The sequence below is a fragment of the Aptenodytes patagonicus genome, chromosome 8, assembly GCF_965638725.1.
Source record: "Aptenodytes patagonicus chromosome 8, bAptPat1.pri.cur, whole genome shotgun sequence".
NCBI classification, from domain to species: domain Eukaryota; kingdom Metazoa; phylum Chordata; class Aves; order Sphenisciformes; family Spheniscidae; genus Aptenodytes; species Aptenodytes patagonicus.
In genome coordinates, this window is record NC_134956.1 from 22,740,544 (window position 1) to 22,755,369 (window position 14,826).

Genomic DNA, 14,826 nt, shown 5'->3' on the forward strand with positions numbered 1-14,826 from the left:
AGAATTGCAAACTTTATTAATATTCTTCAGTCAGCCACAATCACAAGGTTACCCTGAGGTTTCTAATGTATCGAATGCTTTGTGTCTGGAGAAAAATTTAGAGAGAGTTTTCAGCTTCCTATACATACAGAAACCTAATTAGTTCTATTCAACAGTTAATCAGACATGCACTTGGTGTTTGGAAAACAAATTACCACTGTTAGGTGATGCAAGATTTCCTCAGAGAGTGCTGTTCTCATGATCTTTAGCACAAAAATGCCAGGCAATCAAAATGCTGGCCGTAATACAAAGCCATGAAACTATTGCAGATGTCTCATAATTTGGGCTGGTTTTCACTTACGAAATAGATGTAGACACAACTTGGGCATCTGAATACCAGAGAGGCTGTAAATTGGATATTCAGAGAGATAAAGGAGGAATCAGAGTGAACCTGCCCTGCATAAGCTTTGTCACGCTGTTTTAATGGGGAAACTGCTTAACGGACCCAAACCAGGCTCCCCTGCCCCTTGTAGGAGCCATAATTTTAGAAACGGTCCCGCTCTTATCTTCAAGGCAGACTCACATAATTTTAATAGGCCACGGCTTACATTACTAATGTTTTCATCAGCCAGTGTAAAGTAAATCCATTAGTCACAGTGTCCTTCATGTGATAATGATGTTTAGCACTCATTAAAAAGTAATTGTAACCACTTTTCCCTACTTTATCAGCAGGATTCAGCTGGTGATTTGATGATCAGAAGCATCCAGCTGAAGCATGCTGGGAAATACGTCTGCATGGTGCAAACAAGTGTGGACAAGCTATCGGCTGCTGCAGACCTGATTGTAAGAGGTATTTGAATTTTGTTACTGTTGTTGTAAAATTTCTTTTTCTTTTCCTATCTCCTGCTGCTGGTGAGACAATTCCTGGGCTCGGAGACATTCTCTGGGATCCCAGCATCTTGTAATTAATCTAAGAAATAAGCTCTAAGTACATGCTGGGGTTCACAGTACATTTTCAAACAGTGCATATAAAGATTCTTTCATATATACATACTCATACAACAGACACGCAGCACAGATAAACACACTAGTACATGTTTGTGTCCTGAATGCAAAATGTGCACCGAGCTCATTTATTTGAGGAACTGTGCAGCAGAAACAGTATCCAGCTTATTCACTGCATTTCTGCCCAGCAGTATTGTTCGATTTCTAGAATAAACATGGTTTAGTAGCTTCACTGATACTTCAAGATCTATTCGTTACCATACACAGGTGATCTGTAAGCCATCTGTGATGGCTTCAACAGAGATGCAATTAGTTAACCTGAGTCTGGATCCTTACAATAAATATGTTACATATTTTCCTGCTCGTTAGCTTTGAGGAAAGCAAACTTTGGTGCTTGCTCTGTACCTGCTACCCTCAGTTCTTGTAGACCCCAGCAAAATCATAGTTTGCACGTTCTCCATGTAACATAAGTTCTCAGGCAACTCAGTGAAAGGAGGAGAGCATGAAAAAGAAGTAAGAAATTCCCTCTTTATCAAAGCTGTCCCAGAGTAAAATGTGCGAGATTAGGCCCTGAACTTCCATTGAGAAATGTGCCCTTGTCTGTAGCTGGGCATTTCTGTTATCCTCATAACATTGTTACGCTTTTTACCATGTTTTGCCCATAGGAGTATGAACGCAGACGTTCTTAGCCATGTGCTGTACAAAGAGCTGGGCCGCTGGAGGCGGCGAAGCCACTGCTCTCCTCCCCGGGAGGTTGCTCCCCGTTACACTGACTGTCGGGTTTTTGCTGCAGCATGATTTCAGATGAATGTTTTTTTCGTTTTGCACAAACGTTTCAAAACAGCCTGCTGATGGGCGCCTCGGTTAGTTAATTTCCTTAGTGCTGGCTCTGTAAACAAACAGGAGGAACGTTAAATTCTCACAAGAAAATGACCCTTGATGATGGTAAAAATACTGATCTTGCTGCTCCCTAAAAACATAACGGGGAAGTCTCTGTCCAGGCCAGTGGTTCCACGGCTGCACTGAGAGTTGCGCTGTACCATCTCACCGACTGCATAAAAATTGGGAAATATCCCTACGCTGGGAGATTGGAGGGGGACATGAGTAGCTGGTGCATAAATAGAGCCTTCAGAGTAATTTTTAGATGTTTTTTAAATATTGGAGTTATGTCAATATAATAAGAGATTAGATAGTAGAATAAAAATCAATTATTTATGTCAGGGAATATCAAACAAGAGCATACAGAAGTAACCCCCTGGCACCAGTACACACAGATCAGCCCACTTGTTCACGATGGGATTTTTTCATGCCATCAGAACAGGAGCAGCATGTGTCTGTCAGCAGCCCAAAAATGTTTGGTAAATCGGTAACTGATAATTTTTCCCTCTCTTGCCCTACTGTAGCCTGCACCCTGCGAAGAAGTATGTTCTGAAATGTTGGGAATAACCATGGTTATTCCAAGACGTGAAGTGAAGACAGTTTGTTTCAGCCTCTGCCAAGCAGTAGGAGTAATTTATGACAGATCCAGTGAAATTTCATTTCTCTGGTGTAACTTGCAGTGGGGGACCAAAGGAGCTGACTGCTCCATGAGGCTGCGTTGCGTGGCTACTCCCCCCAGCAAAATAATTTAAAGTTTTAATTTCTGAGAAATTAAATCTGGCTAGACCTGCTGAAACTTTCATTTTAAAGACAGGATATTGGAAGGTTTCAGGGCATTTTAGCTATTTAAACATGTCCAGCTCTCTGAATTTCATATGAGAATGATTTTAGTCCAAAGAGTGAATTGCAAGAGGAGAGTTTGTTTGAGATGGTGGCTTCAGGGAGAGACTTCACCTCAGGTACCACTACTGACAGCAGTGGCCATACGATACGGGAGAGGTGTCCTCTCTCCGATCAGTATGTCCTACAGTGCTTTACTGGTTAAAAGGAACTCAGCAGTGAAACAGAAAATACTGGTCCACACTCGGACACGATGCTAATAACGGGCAGGTCCGTCATTCTTCACCAGCCTCTGGGTGCATCCAAGCTGCAGCCAAAAGTCGTACTTGTACATAGGCCAGTCCTAACGCAGCAGACGTGAGATGGCAGAGCTGGTCCCCGAGCCCTGCAGCGAGTGCCTTGCTCTGTCAGGTAGCTCAGGCATGCTGCGGGGCTTGGCGCTGCTGCTCACGTGGAGGCACCTGGGGGCTGTGGGTGAAGCTGGTGGTCTGTGTGTTTGTCTATCCGCCCCATGCCTCCCAATCTCACCTAGGCAATGAGAGCTGCTAAACCACAGCTGGGGCTGCAGTTAACTGCTCCGCCGGGACTCAATTACCTCTGTCCTGAGTAAGGGAAGAAGACCAGAACGCTCCTTCCTCAAGTCACCGCGAAGCTCCAAGCACCCTTCTCCTGTAATTCTTCCAACAGGTCCCCCAGGTCCACCAGAAGCTGTGACAATAGATGAAATCACTGACAGCACCGCTCAGCTGTCCTGGAGGCCAGGAGCAGACAACCACAGCCCTATTACAATGTATGTCGTACAAGCAAGGACCCCCTTCTCGGTGGGATGGCAAGCGGTGAGCACAGGTAGGTCCATCGCCTGGCCCCCAAAGAGCTCCGCCGATGGAAAATGCATCCATCGGGACCCACACACGGGCTGAGTGGAGCAGCTCTGCACCCTGAAGTGAACAGTAATTTCACTGGCTGCAGAGCACTGGTCTTATTAACTAGTTTCAAGTTTGGCAACCCAAAGATTTAGGGTCCAGTCAGTGCTATTACTCATCCATTTTTCTCATGAATGTTTAAGAGAAAACAGAATGAATTCCTATCTTTTGTTGCTGCGCTGGAGATATACAACAGTAATTGTGGTCTATAAAGACATCCCTCAGGGACAGACTGTGTCATCTGGCCTATCTTTAAGTAGAATTATTTTCCCGATAGAGGGAAAAATCCCATGATGTAATTGTTCATTCCGTCAGAGGTTAATTTTGTTCCAGTAACCATTAAATAGAGGGAACACTGTGTTTTAAAAAGAGAAAAATAAAAACCCTTTAAACCTGTTGTCTTGAAACTTTGTTTTCAAAAAGTGACAATTTAGGACAAACTCTTTAATAGCAGGAATTTCTGTGCTAAAAGCACAATGTTTTAATGTCGCCTCTTTTACTTCTTCGGCAGTTAACAAAATGTTAGAAAAATCCCATTGTTAATCCTTATTCACTTTGTATTTACATTAATCCCTCCCTTTCAGCTAATGACCTTTTCTCAGCAGTCTTTAATACTTTTAGTGGTTTTCGTTGCACTCCTGACCTGTGGCTGTCTCCTAGTTCCAGAGATCATCAGTGGCAGGACGTTCACAGCGACAGTGGTGGGTTTGAACCCTTGGGTCGAGTATGAATTTCGAGTAGTGGCTGCCAACCTGATTGGGATTGGAGAACCCAGCAGACCTTCAGAGAAGAGAAGAACTGAAGAAGCTCGTAAGTAGTGGTGGGCAACCGAGTTAAGTCTTGCGGAATAAGTGCTCGTCGGTGCTAATGGATGTGTTGCACTGGGGGAAGCTGAGGAGCGCTTTTCGCGCCCACTGCTCTCCTCCCTCGTGGCATATTATTTGTGTGCACAGAACAGGCAGTAGAAGTTGTGGAGCTCCTAATGGGCTCTTTTGCTCACTTCATGACTCCTGGATGTATAGGAAGACTTCATCCCCTTTTTCTGCAGGAAGCAATGATTTTCCAAAAACAGTTACTTAGGGTTTTTTGGAACATAATGCCCAGCATCTATTTATGAGAGAGGTGAACTCTGAGAGCAATCCCTTTGGTTTCCCATGTGATGGAAACTCTGGAGCACAGACTACAGCACCTTGAGAGCAGGAGTTTGAGCTTCACAGCTGGAGAGTCAGCAGTCCCTTGATGGCGGGGGCTTCTGTGGTTCTCAGAGTAACTTGGACCTCGTCCCTGTGGGCCATCAGCCTTAGAGGAACTACCCTGGGCTGCCCTATGGGTTGGATCATTTCATGGGCTTACTGAAAGTCTGTCTTCTGTGACCCTCTCCCAAACACACCACTGCCTCCTGGAACCACACTGCGTCTTCAGGCTGCTGCAGGCACAGCTTAACGATGATCTTCAGCAGTGCTGTGTTCAGGGATTTCAGCACAAGCTACAAACCTTGAGAGCTTTAATGCTCCTTGACGTTGTCCCTGCCTTTTGATCTGGCAGAAAGGGGTCACGGCAAGGCGTAGGCTCAGGGTGGTGGCTGCAGGGATATGTGCCTTGGTTATGGGAAGCCCCTGGTAGGTGGCTCCGCTGTTCTGTTTTAGCCTGTAATGGAACAGAATATGAAATATGAAAAGAAATAAAAGCCTTTTTTATGGAAGATAAATGTTTAAACTAAACAATTAGTGACTGAATACACAAGTTAATTGACATACTTTTAATATACTATTATTGACATACTTTTAATGTGCTGTTTGCCATGGCAAATTAGTCATTTCCTAATAGCGTTTCTGGTACCCAGCAGGGGAAGGCCGGCAGAGTCCTGTTGCTGTGTAGGTCTGTTCCATTTCAATGCACTTTTCTGGTTTCAAAGTCGCCACGTGCATCTTCTGCATCTTTTTTTGCAGTGCCTGAAGTGACCCCAGCTAACGTCAGTGGTGGCGGAGGGAGCAAGTCTGAGCTGGTCATTACTTGGGAGGTAAGCGGAGTCCAAACCAAGAGGAAAATTAATATGGTCCTCATCTAGATGCACCCTTTCACCCCAGACCCCAGTGAAGCTCCTGTAGATTTCAGATGGTTTGCGGTAAAAAAAGCGCAGATTGTGCGATAAAATAGCCCAGCTATTTAAATTGAGCTACACCCCGTCCTCCACCCCAGGCCCCTGTGCAAGGAGGCCAGCAGAGAAGTGCTGTGCAGGGGACCGCAGGGAACAGGCTGTGCATCACTGCTTCGACACGAGCTCAGCTCCCCCTGACTCTCAGCACATCCGTACGCATACGGCAAAACGTGGATGGGCAGAAACCACCTGAGGGATAAAACAGAGTTTGTGAGGCCAGGCTTGGCACGTCCTGACTGGTTGAGAATTGTGGCTGGCTCCTAGCCTTCAGCCCTTATCCCTGCGCCAGGTTATATGGCAGCAAATAGTTAAGAGTTAGCACAACGCATTGCATTCTGGCTTTCGTTGCCGCTAATGAAAGCCAGCAAGAGGAGATACAGAGATGAAAAATGTTTAATATTCCTTAAGGCAATCAGGGTTAGAACTTTAGTCATTTGTCTGCTCATATTTTCATGTTATGATGCGATGCAGCTGGCATATTTTTCCTAATAATGAACTTCACTAGACATGCTAACACTTCCATTTAGCACTATTTCTGACCAAGCTGGCAGAATGAATCGCCAGATATATTTTTAAGTTTATTAAAAAACTATAAATGGGTTTTTGTCCTTACCACACAGGTCAATGTGCTAAATCTGCTCCTCCATTGGACTAATTAGCTATGCCATGTCTCCTAAAGATACTGCAATATGTTTCAAAAACACACATGGCAAGAACATCAGCCGTGACTTTGAGTCGTAATTTGCACAAAATACAATTTGTATTTTGATAGAACAGTCAGTTTACCCTTTTAAATGTCCAGAGGCCTTTTCTTTATGGTCTGAGCCTTGCAATACAGAGTAAGAAGCAGTCACCAAAAGTAACTCCTGCACGTGCTTAAGCACCATGGACATCTGTGGGAGAGTGGCCCGAAATTATGGATTATTTTAATACATTGAAGCTTTGGGTTTTGATGCAGCTTTTATGGGGCTGCAAACCTGAGAGTAGGAAGTGTCAGTGTGTCCAGAAGTGACCTGGAGGTGACAGGTTGTTTCTTCTAGCTGTTACCTAGCACTTACCTGCCCTTCTCCATCACGTTTGCGACAAGTCGCTCCCTGCCATCACGGTCTCTAACAGGTCATGTCATACGGGATGCGGATAGTTGGCTGACCTGGTCGGGTCGCTGTGTAGCAATGGGCCAGCGAGGGACCACCAGCCCCATGCTGGCTGGGACGTTGCCAGGATACATTCTTCAGGGCTTCATGTGCGATTCCAAAGACGTGAGAGCAGCTGCACATGTACTGGGAAAGCAGGAACCATGTCCTTGGTTCAACCCACCAAACCTCAGCCTCTTAGTCATTGGAGTGCCTAAAATTACTCACATCGTTCCTGGAGGCTCCATCTAGTCGGTGAAGGAGGGTGGGAGCCTACGAAGATGAATTAAGTTTTAGGCGAAGTGTCTTCAGGAGATGCTGCTTTCCGCCTGACTACAGGGAGCTGACGGAGCAGCAAGGCTCTAGCACAGTCAGGATGGGATGAATTCAGGTTAGATGTGAAGCAGGACTCCAGCCGCCTCCTGTCTCTAATGCTCTATTTAGGACAGTAGCTTTAGAAGGACCGAGAGCAATAGCCAACATGCACACAGAGATAAATGCGTGCCATTGCTGAAAGTGCTGTTTCTCCCATGGTCTGCCTGCCCACAGACAGTGCCCGAGGAGCTGCAGAATGGAGGCGGCTTTGGGTACGTGGTGGCCTTCCGCCCCTTCGGCACCGTCAGCTGGATGCAGACTGTCGTGGCCTCCCCGGACGCCGCCAGATACGTCTTCCGCAACGAGACCTTGCCGCCCTTCTCCCCCTACGAAGTTAAAGTGGGGGTGTACAACAACAAGGGGGAAGGGTCGTTCAGCCCCGTGACGGTCGTCTACTCGGCAGAGGAAGGTAGAGCCAGGAGCCCACCCCACCGCCTCTCCCTCCTCCCTGCCGGTGGATGCGGGGAGGTTGACTGGGTCTGAAAGGGTTTAGTATCCACCTTGACATATCCTTTGATACCTAATCCTTGCTCTGATTTATAATAAATGGCAAGCCATGATTAATTCTTTTGATAGTCATTAAAATAACATTAATCGTAATGAAATCTTTTGATATTAATGGAAAAGTAATATGTAATCTGGAAAGAATTCCACTGAGATTTAGTATGAATTAATGTCTACTGATTAGAAAATGTTCCCCCTTGTCCTAATTACCGTACATGGTATCCAGGGTTGAGTTTAGTAATGACATCTTATTATTTCTTAGGCAGAGGAGCGGTGCCATCTGGCACAGGCTGACAGGCCATCGTTTTGAAATGTGGAAGTTTGTTTTGGTGGCATGCCTCTTCTCTCATGCAATGAAGAAAATAAATCCCCTGAAGTTTGGGACTAATTGAACATAGAATTGAAAACTCTTAATTTTATTTTTAACTCCTCTACCCAGAGCCAACGAGAGCCCCAACCACTGTTTTGGCCAGAAGTCTTTCTGCCTCAGATGTTGAAGTTTCTTGGGCTCCCCCTCAGGAGAACCAGCACAAAGGAAGAATACAGGGATATGAGGTATGGAAACACAACACAGCATCCTTTCAGTACTAAGCGTTGAGGAGACGTGGAGATACATCATGGGCAGTCATTGCGGTGCTGCTCCTGCCTGCCATGGGGCGGGTGGGTTCCTGTGGCGTATTTGCTTCCTTTTGTCTCCAGTACGCGGAGGTTTCGCTCACACGGTGCACAATTATACATTTTTCTGTGTGTGATCTGGCTGAAAATGGAGAGCAGAGCTTGCTGGGGGAAACCTGCGTGAATGTGCTTCCAGGGCCGGCAGTGTCTGAGGTCCTGGGGAGGGAGCGCTGCAGCCAGGCTGGTTTCTAGCAAGGAACAAGAAGGGATTGTAACAGGGTGCAGGATCTGTCCCTGCGGCACCTGCACTTTGGGCAGAAGTGCCAGAGTTAGTGCTGGAAACAACCGGGTGCTGCCAGCCCGTAGCTGGAGGTAAGCACGTACCTGCTCTGCTTCTCAGGTCAGATGTTGGAGACACGACGAAAAGGAAGAAAATGCAAAAAGGATTCGAACGGTTGGCAATCAAACGTCTACAAAAGTCAGCAACCTGAGAGGCAACGTGCTGTATCACTTGGCAGTCAGGGCGTACAACACGGCTGGGACCGGCCCCTCCAGTGCCGCGGTCAACGTCACAACCAAAAAGCCACGTGAGTGTTTGTGAGGACAGGAGGCTCTTGACTGTGAGGGTTTCTGCCACCACTCCCGTCTCTCATTTTCAAGCTTTCTCGAGTCTGAAGGAGCTGTCAGACTTTTCTTTGCCGGGTTTTTGTGCAGAAGGCTTACCAGCCTTTGGTTTTATTGTAAGGCTCTTCCCCGTGTTAAGTAAGCAGAGCATGCAAAACTGAAATCACAGCTGTGCAGGAAAATTAAATATTTATCTCATCATTCAAGAGGGCTTTTTTCTTCTGGTCTCAGGCATGTTGAGCAACTGACTGAATCCTTTTTTCATTTAGAGCACTGTGTTGTGTCACACCTCCTGTGACCTTGAGGACACAGATCAGTGAAACAGCTCATTAGCTTTCCAGAGCAATAGGACTCTGGGCACGCTCAGCCATGGTGGTAGAAGCCTCACCGGTACTGGGAGAGATCCAGCTGGGAAACAGTGCTCCTTAGTAATACAGTGCTGTGTGTATTTTGGTATAGCACCGAGTCAGCCCCCCGGGAACATCATATGGAATTCATCCGACTCCAAGATCATACTGAACTGGGACCAAGTGAAAGCCCTGGACAACGAGTCAGAAGTGAGAGGCTACAAAGTGAGTATTTTGTCAGCACAGGCAGCTGGACAGCACTGCCCTGCACTGCCTCCCTCACCACCCCCTGGTCCTGCAGCGAATCCTCACTAAGCTTCAGCTGTCGCTGGATTCTCACATTGGGCTGTAGGGAACATTTCCATGAATCCAGTGTCAAGTTGGGGTTTATAGTAAGACCAGGCGAGGTGTTTTTCATGGTACTTGCATGGTTTTCCAGGTTAAAACTGGAGCATTCCTCCAGAAACAGAGGCCGTACCTGTGTAGAGTGAGCACGTTCTGCTGGCTTCTCGCCCTCGCCCCAGCGATGCTCACCCCTGCGAGCACCCGTGCGGGTCTCAGCCCACGGACCTTCATCAGCTCCTTCCCTCTGAAGCTCCCACCTGCGGGACTGCTCTCTTGCCTTTGGTGGAAACCTTTCAAAGGCTGTAGTTGACTCCTTAATTGCAGATAAATAAAATGCTTTTTTAATAGCTCCCATTTTCTTCAGAAAGCAAAGCCAAAAGGAAAAGAAAGAGAATCCTCATTAGTGGCAGTTTTAATAGGGTATAATTTAACTAGAGAGAAATCTTGGGAAGAATTCAGCTCTGTCACCTTACACAAGGGTTTAATTTGGCCCGAAGAAGACATCGGTGTGCAATTGCCAGCCATTGCCTTGAGGGTTGAGTTGTGCAAACGTCTTGCACCAGAGCTTGAAACGATTAAGAACCTGGGCACGCTTCATATTTTGTTCACAATCTGGAATGCCAGCGGCGTCAGCTTTACGAGCCTGTGCCAGCTCTCCTGAATTTCTGCACTAACTTTTAAGTATCTTTGGTGCACTGTATCGGATTATCAAAAATAAGTAATTCCTTAGGGTTTTTAGTCAAAACCTCAGATGAACATCAGCAGTTTGGATGTTTCACTACATATTTTAGGTTTGAAATGCAAATTAAGAAGTCAATTGAAAGAGTGTGAGAGAGACGCGTCACCCTGAAAAAGCAAACTGCCATCTATCAGTTTTCTACAAAGTCCTCTTTTAACTTACTGTTAGGATAACACAGCCAGATTGCTTTCTTTCCTGAATCATAGCAAAACAGTTCCCGTTTTTCTTCTTTTTTCCTGGAAATCTTATATTTTATGTCACAATTTATGATCAAAATTAGTAGAATTCCCAGATCTTAGAAGTAATTCAAAAAAGCCATTTATTCTGGGAAGCCGTTTGTGGCACTGCATCGATTACCCTAACTCAGTTTCCTGAAGAAACGTAGTAAGAAGTTTTGGCCTCTCTGCATAAGCCTTGGGATTTATTTTAGCTTGATCAAGCTAAAGATTTCGCTGAGTGGCTCTGCCGGGTACCAGGGCCGCGTTCAGTGCTGCGCATCGGCATCGCCCTCCCCCCAGTGTCACCTCCCTGCCTGGGCACCATCACCCCAGCAAAAACCCCTGGGGGGTCCGAATAGCCCCTCTGTGACCAGAGCCTGTGTCTGGGCATCAGAGGCAGGGAAAGAGCAGCAGTAAGTCTGGACGCCCTTGGGGCAACGGACACCTCTGCCGTTTCTGCCTCCTCTTCTCGCTCCCCTTTGCTGCAGGTTTTGTACAGGTGGAACAGGCAGAGCAGCACGTCCATAATAGAAACGAATAAAACCTCCGTGGAGCTCTCCCTGCCGTTCGACGAGGACTACATCATAGAGATAAAGCCGTTCAGCGACGGGGGCGACGGCAGCAGCAGCGAACAAATCCGAATTCCAAAGATATCAAGTAAGGACGGGAGGAACCGGGGTCGGTGCCCGCTCCTGCTGCTGGCCGCCGAGCCGCAGGCAGCCAGCGTCCCCAGCCCCTCTCCTCCTCACCCGCTGGCGGGGCAGACCTGCTTCACCCCAGTCACCGTTCGCATCTCCAAATGGGGATGAACCAGAGCCTTGAAGCTGAGCAGGGGCAGGCTGTAGGTCTGGCCCTCTCCCGGGCAGGGAGCTGAAACTCAGACTTAAGCCAGGACTGGTATTTCTGATTTCATCCTGAGTCATGATTAAACCGTAAGAAACGCCATCATAAGTAGTTACATTTGTATTTAAGATTTCTAGACACTTTCCACTCTCCTACTTCCATACTCATATATATGTTGAATATATTGTTTCACCGCATTCGCTATAACGAAATACAAAATGCGGTGTTCAGAGGCTTTTAAATTTATAAGGCTACTGTATAGCCATATTCCATTGTGTGTTGGATGCATAAATATTTATTTAGGGAAATGAGGTTGTGTAGAAGAACAAACAGAAAAGAGAGTATTTTATTACACAACACTGCTTTTGCAAAATCTCCATGTCCCATCTTCCATTAATAATGCCACAGTTTATAAAGTGCATTAAATCAGGAGCCTCTGCAATGCAGGAATATGGCATTAAAATTACAGCAATGTAAAAACCCTGGGCGAGATCAGAATTATCTCCACCATGGCTGTACTCTGTGGCTGTATAAACCATACAGAGGAATTTAATGAGCAGACACGGGAGAGCGGAGGAGAGCAGGGAGGCATGCCAGTTCCTATCTGGCTCAACGCGGTGGGCCACAGAGCAGGTATGCAGCTCCTCCAGGACGTGGATCGTGCCAGGCTGGTGCCGTAAGGAACAGCTTGAATATCGTACAGATGTAAAAAAACGTGAAGTAATAAGTAAACAGGCCTTGAAGTAATTCAATTGTGAAAGTAGCCTCAACGCAACAGTGGCAGGAATTTAAGTTAAACCAAAAATTCAGTTAGAGAGGCGAAACCCAGCAAACAGGAGGTTGTTGAAGCAGGAGGAGGGGACCTGCGCGTGGGGTCCGACCTTCCCGGGAGCCACCTCGCCTCCCGCCACCACCGCGCTTCATCGGAGGAAACGGAATTAAAATCGGGGCGGGGGGAGAGGTTTGGGTTCATCCACGCTGCTCTCCTCGCTCACCTTCCCCCCTCTCTCCTTTGCTCAGATGCGTACGCGAGAGGATCCGGCTCTTCGACCTCCAACGCCTGTACACTGTCGGCCATCAGCACAATAATGATATCGCTCACAGCCCGGTCCAGTTTATGACAAAAATTACATAAAGGACTTCTTGTTTATAATATAAGCAACATTTAGCTAGTTGTTTTGAAGACACCCAGTACTAAGTAATATTGTGGTCTGAGTACATCTTACTACTGGAAAAATGTTTATGCTTCTTTAGGAATGGCATTATACAGTACTTCCTCAAAGCAAATATAGCTTTGTCTGAAGTTTCCTTGGAAACTCTGCAATGCACTGAAAACATCTGTAATATGATGTTACCAAAGCAGTTTACATATGTCCTTATATGCATATTTTTATTATATATTTAGTGTTTTATAGAATTTTTTAAAGTTAACATATGATGTAGATATTAATTTTTCCTCTGCTATAAAATCCTATGGACGACATTATCATGAAAATATTGTTTGGAATTTTTTCCTTTATGACGGAGAGTTCAAAGTTGTTCTTAGTAAATTGGCTGCAACTTCACTGTACAGTTGTGCAAGGCTACGCAAGGCAGAACTGTTCCAGATTCGGTTCGTAATGCGGCTGTATTTAAATGGCAGTTACGATGATTCTTGTGTTAAATCAAGTGCTTGTAACACACAAGATGTTACATTTTATTCAGAGGTCTGAGCAAGACAAACTCGAAATACGCAGTAAGAACACTATAATCTTGAAAAATACATGAATTTTGGTTGTTTGTGGACTACAGGACATGTAGCTAATATTCTGGCATCATGCAGTAAGGGTCCATTTTTACTGTCTTGAAATAGCTTTGTCTTTACCATAATTAGCATTAAATTGGGTAGGAATGAAGACGCTGCAAAGGTGCGATCTCTGCCTCTAGTGACAAAAAGGGACAGATACCCGAAGGAGCGAATGACGCGGTTCTCATCTCTGGGTGTGAACCCAGCTAAATCCACCTCGCTTCGGGGGATTTTATTCCAGGGAAATTAGAATACAGCGGCTCCAAGACATCAAGCTGCCCTGGGTTCGTTGTCCGAACACGCGCTTGCTTTCCACGTACACTGGAACATAACTCATCGTCCTTCGTAACTCCACTATATAGGAAAAGCTTAGGAAGTCTGGTCTGAACCGAGAGCCTCAGAGGAGCTGTGCCGTGCTTCGGGGAGCGCCGCGCGGCAGCCGGGGCTCCCACGGAGGTGCAGGTTGTCCGCGGGGAGGTGGGATCTCCCGATAGTTCTCTGCTAGGAAGCCTGCGTTTCTTTAGAAACTCTTCATAGACGCCTGACGGCAAAATAGAGTCACGCCGGAAAACGACAATATCCACAGCAAAATAATTCTTCTTAAGAGAAGGACTGTTTGTTACTACGGGGTAATTTTGTAAGTTCACTCAGATGGGATAACGCTGGTCAAAGGCAACGGAATTTTCTATAAAATTTTCAAGTTTAAATGCGCTGCAGTGGTTTATTATTTTTTTTTCCTGATAGCTTGAATTTGCCTGTAACTTGTCTTTTTTGCTTACAAAATAATACAGTTAACTTTTAGACCTTCTAAATATATTTATTCAGTAACTCATAATCAGGATTCCACTTGTGTAAAAGTCAGGGGTGTTGACCAGAGAAATATTGTCAGTATTTCAAGCTGTGTTCCTTTCTTAGTTTGATATGGTTACTTCTATGTTAAAAAAAAAAAAAAAAAGAAAAACAAAAAAACCACAAAACCAAGAAAAATGGAACAAAAAAAAAAGCTGCTGTAGTTTTCTCCCCAGTGTAAATGATATTTATCAGTGATCTAGCAGATGTAATCTTTTTTTAAAGGTATTGGTAATAAATATTCCGTCATTTGTAAAGATACCTGTCTTCCAGGAGCGTTTTTCCTCCACGTTTCATTGTACCAGTGACAAATTTCACCACAGCAATAGGCAGCGCCTGCTGAGATTGTCACTGACGTGAAGACACAAAAGAAGAGTTGGTTTAAGTCAAAACTTCGTGGAGGCGGAAAAAAAATAATCTATTCATCTCTGGTCTAATTCTGCTTCCAAAACTGGCCAAAAAAAAAATCTGGGTGGGTGAATTTGGGGTGATAACGCCTATTTCTGTAGAGTCACGACCTTTCCAAGCTTGTGTGGGCTGGTGCTGTCGGAGTGGAGCCTCTACAGCTTGGGAAGCTCGGAGTGAAAAAGAAAGGGAAGAACCAAACAGAAGGACCAAACTGGCATTCGCCCTCCCCACGGCCGTTTGCCTGACCGTGGCCAGC

At 45.7% G+C, this 14,826-nt stretch overlaps 1 protein-coding gene across 4 annotated transcripts in view; it reads left to right on the forward strand.

Annotated features, from left to right (window-relative positions):
• The window catches only part of LOC143164264 (contactin-4), a 357,652-nt gene extending 343,238 nt beyond the window's left edge, over window positions 1-14,414 (forward strand). For 3 of the 4 annotated variants that reach the window (XM_076346685.1, XM_076346684.1, XM_076346686.1), the window contains 10 exons: window positions 709-829; window positions 3,391-3,549; window positions 4,287-4,436; window positions 5,576-5,646; window positions 7,467-7,701; window positions 8,236-8,351; window positions 8,812-8,998; window positions 9,495-9,607; window positions 11,173-11,341; window positions 12,548-14,414. In XM_076346685.1, coding sequence (XP_076202800.1) covers window positions 709-829; window positions 3,391-3,549; window positions 4,287-4,436; window positions 5,576-5,646; window positions 7,467-7,701; window positions 8,236-8,351; window positions 8,812-8,998; window positions 9,495-9,607; window positions 11,173-11,341; window positions 12,548-12,648 — 1,422 coding nt within the window. In that variant the 3' untranslated portion in view covers window positions 12,649-14,414. The remainder of the gene's footprint in view (window positions 1-708; window positions 830-3,390; window positions 3,550-4,286; window positions 4,437-5,575; window positions 5,647-7,466; window positions 7,702-8,235; window positions 8,352-8,811; window positions 8,999-9,494; window positions 9,608-11,172; window positions 11,342-12,547) is intronic. The other variant, XM_076346687.1, reaches the window with a different exon arrangement.
• The last annotated feature ends 412 nt before the right edge of the window (window positions 14,415-14,826 follow it).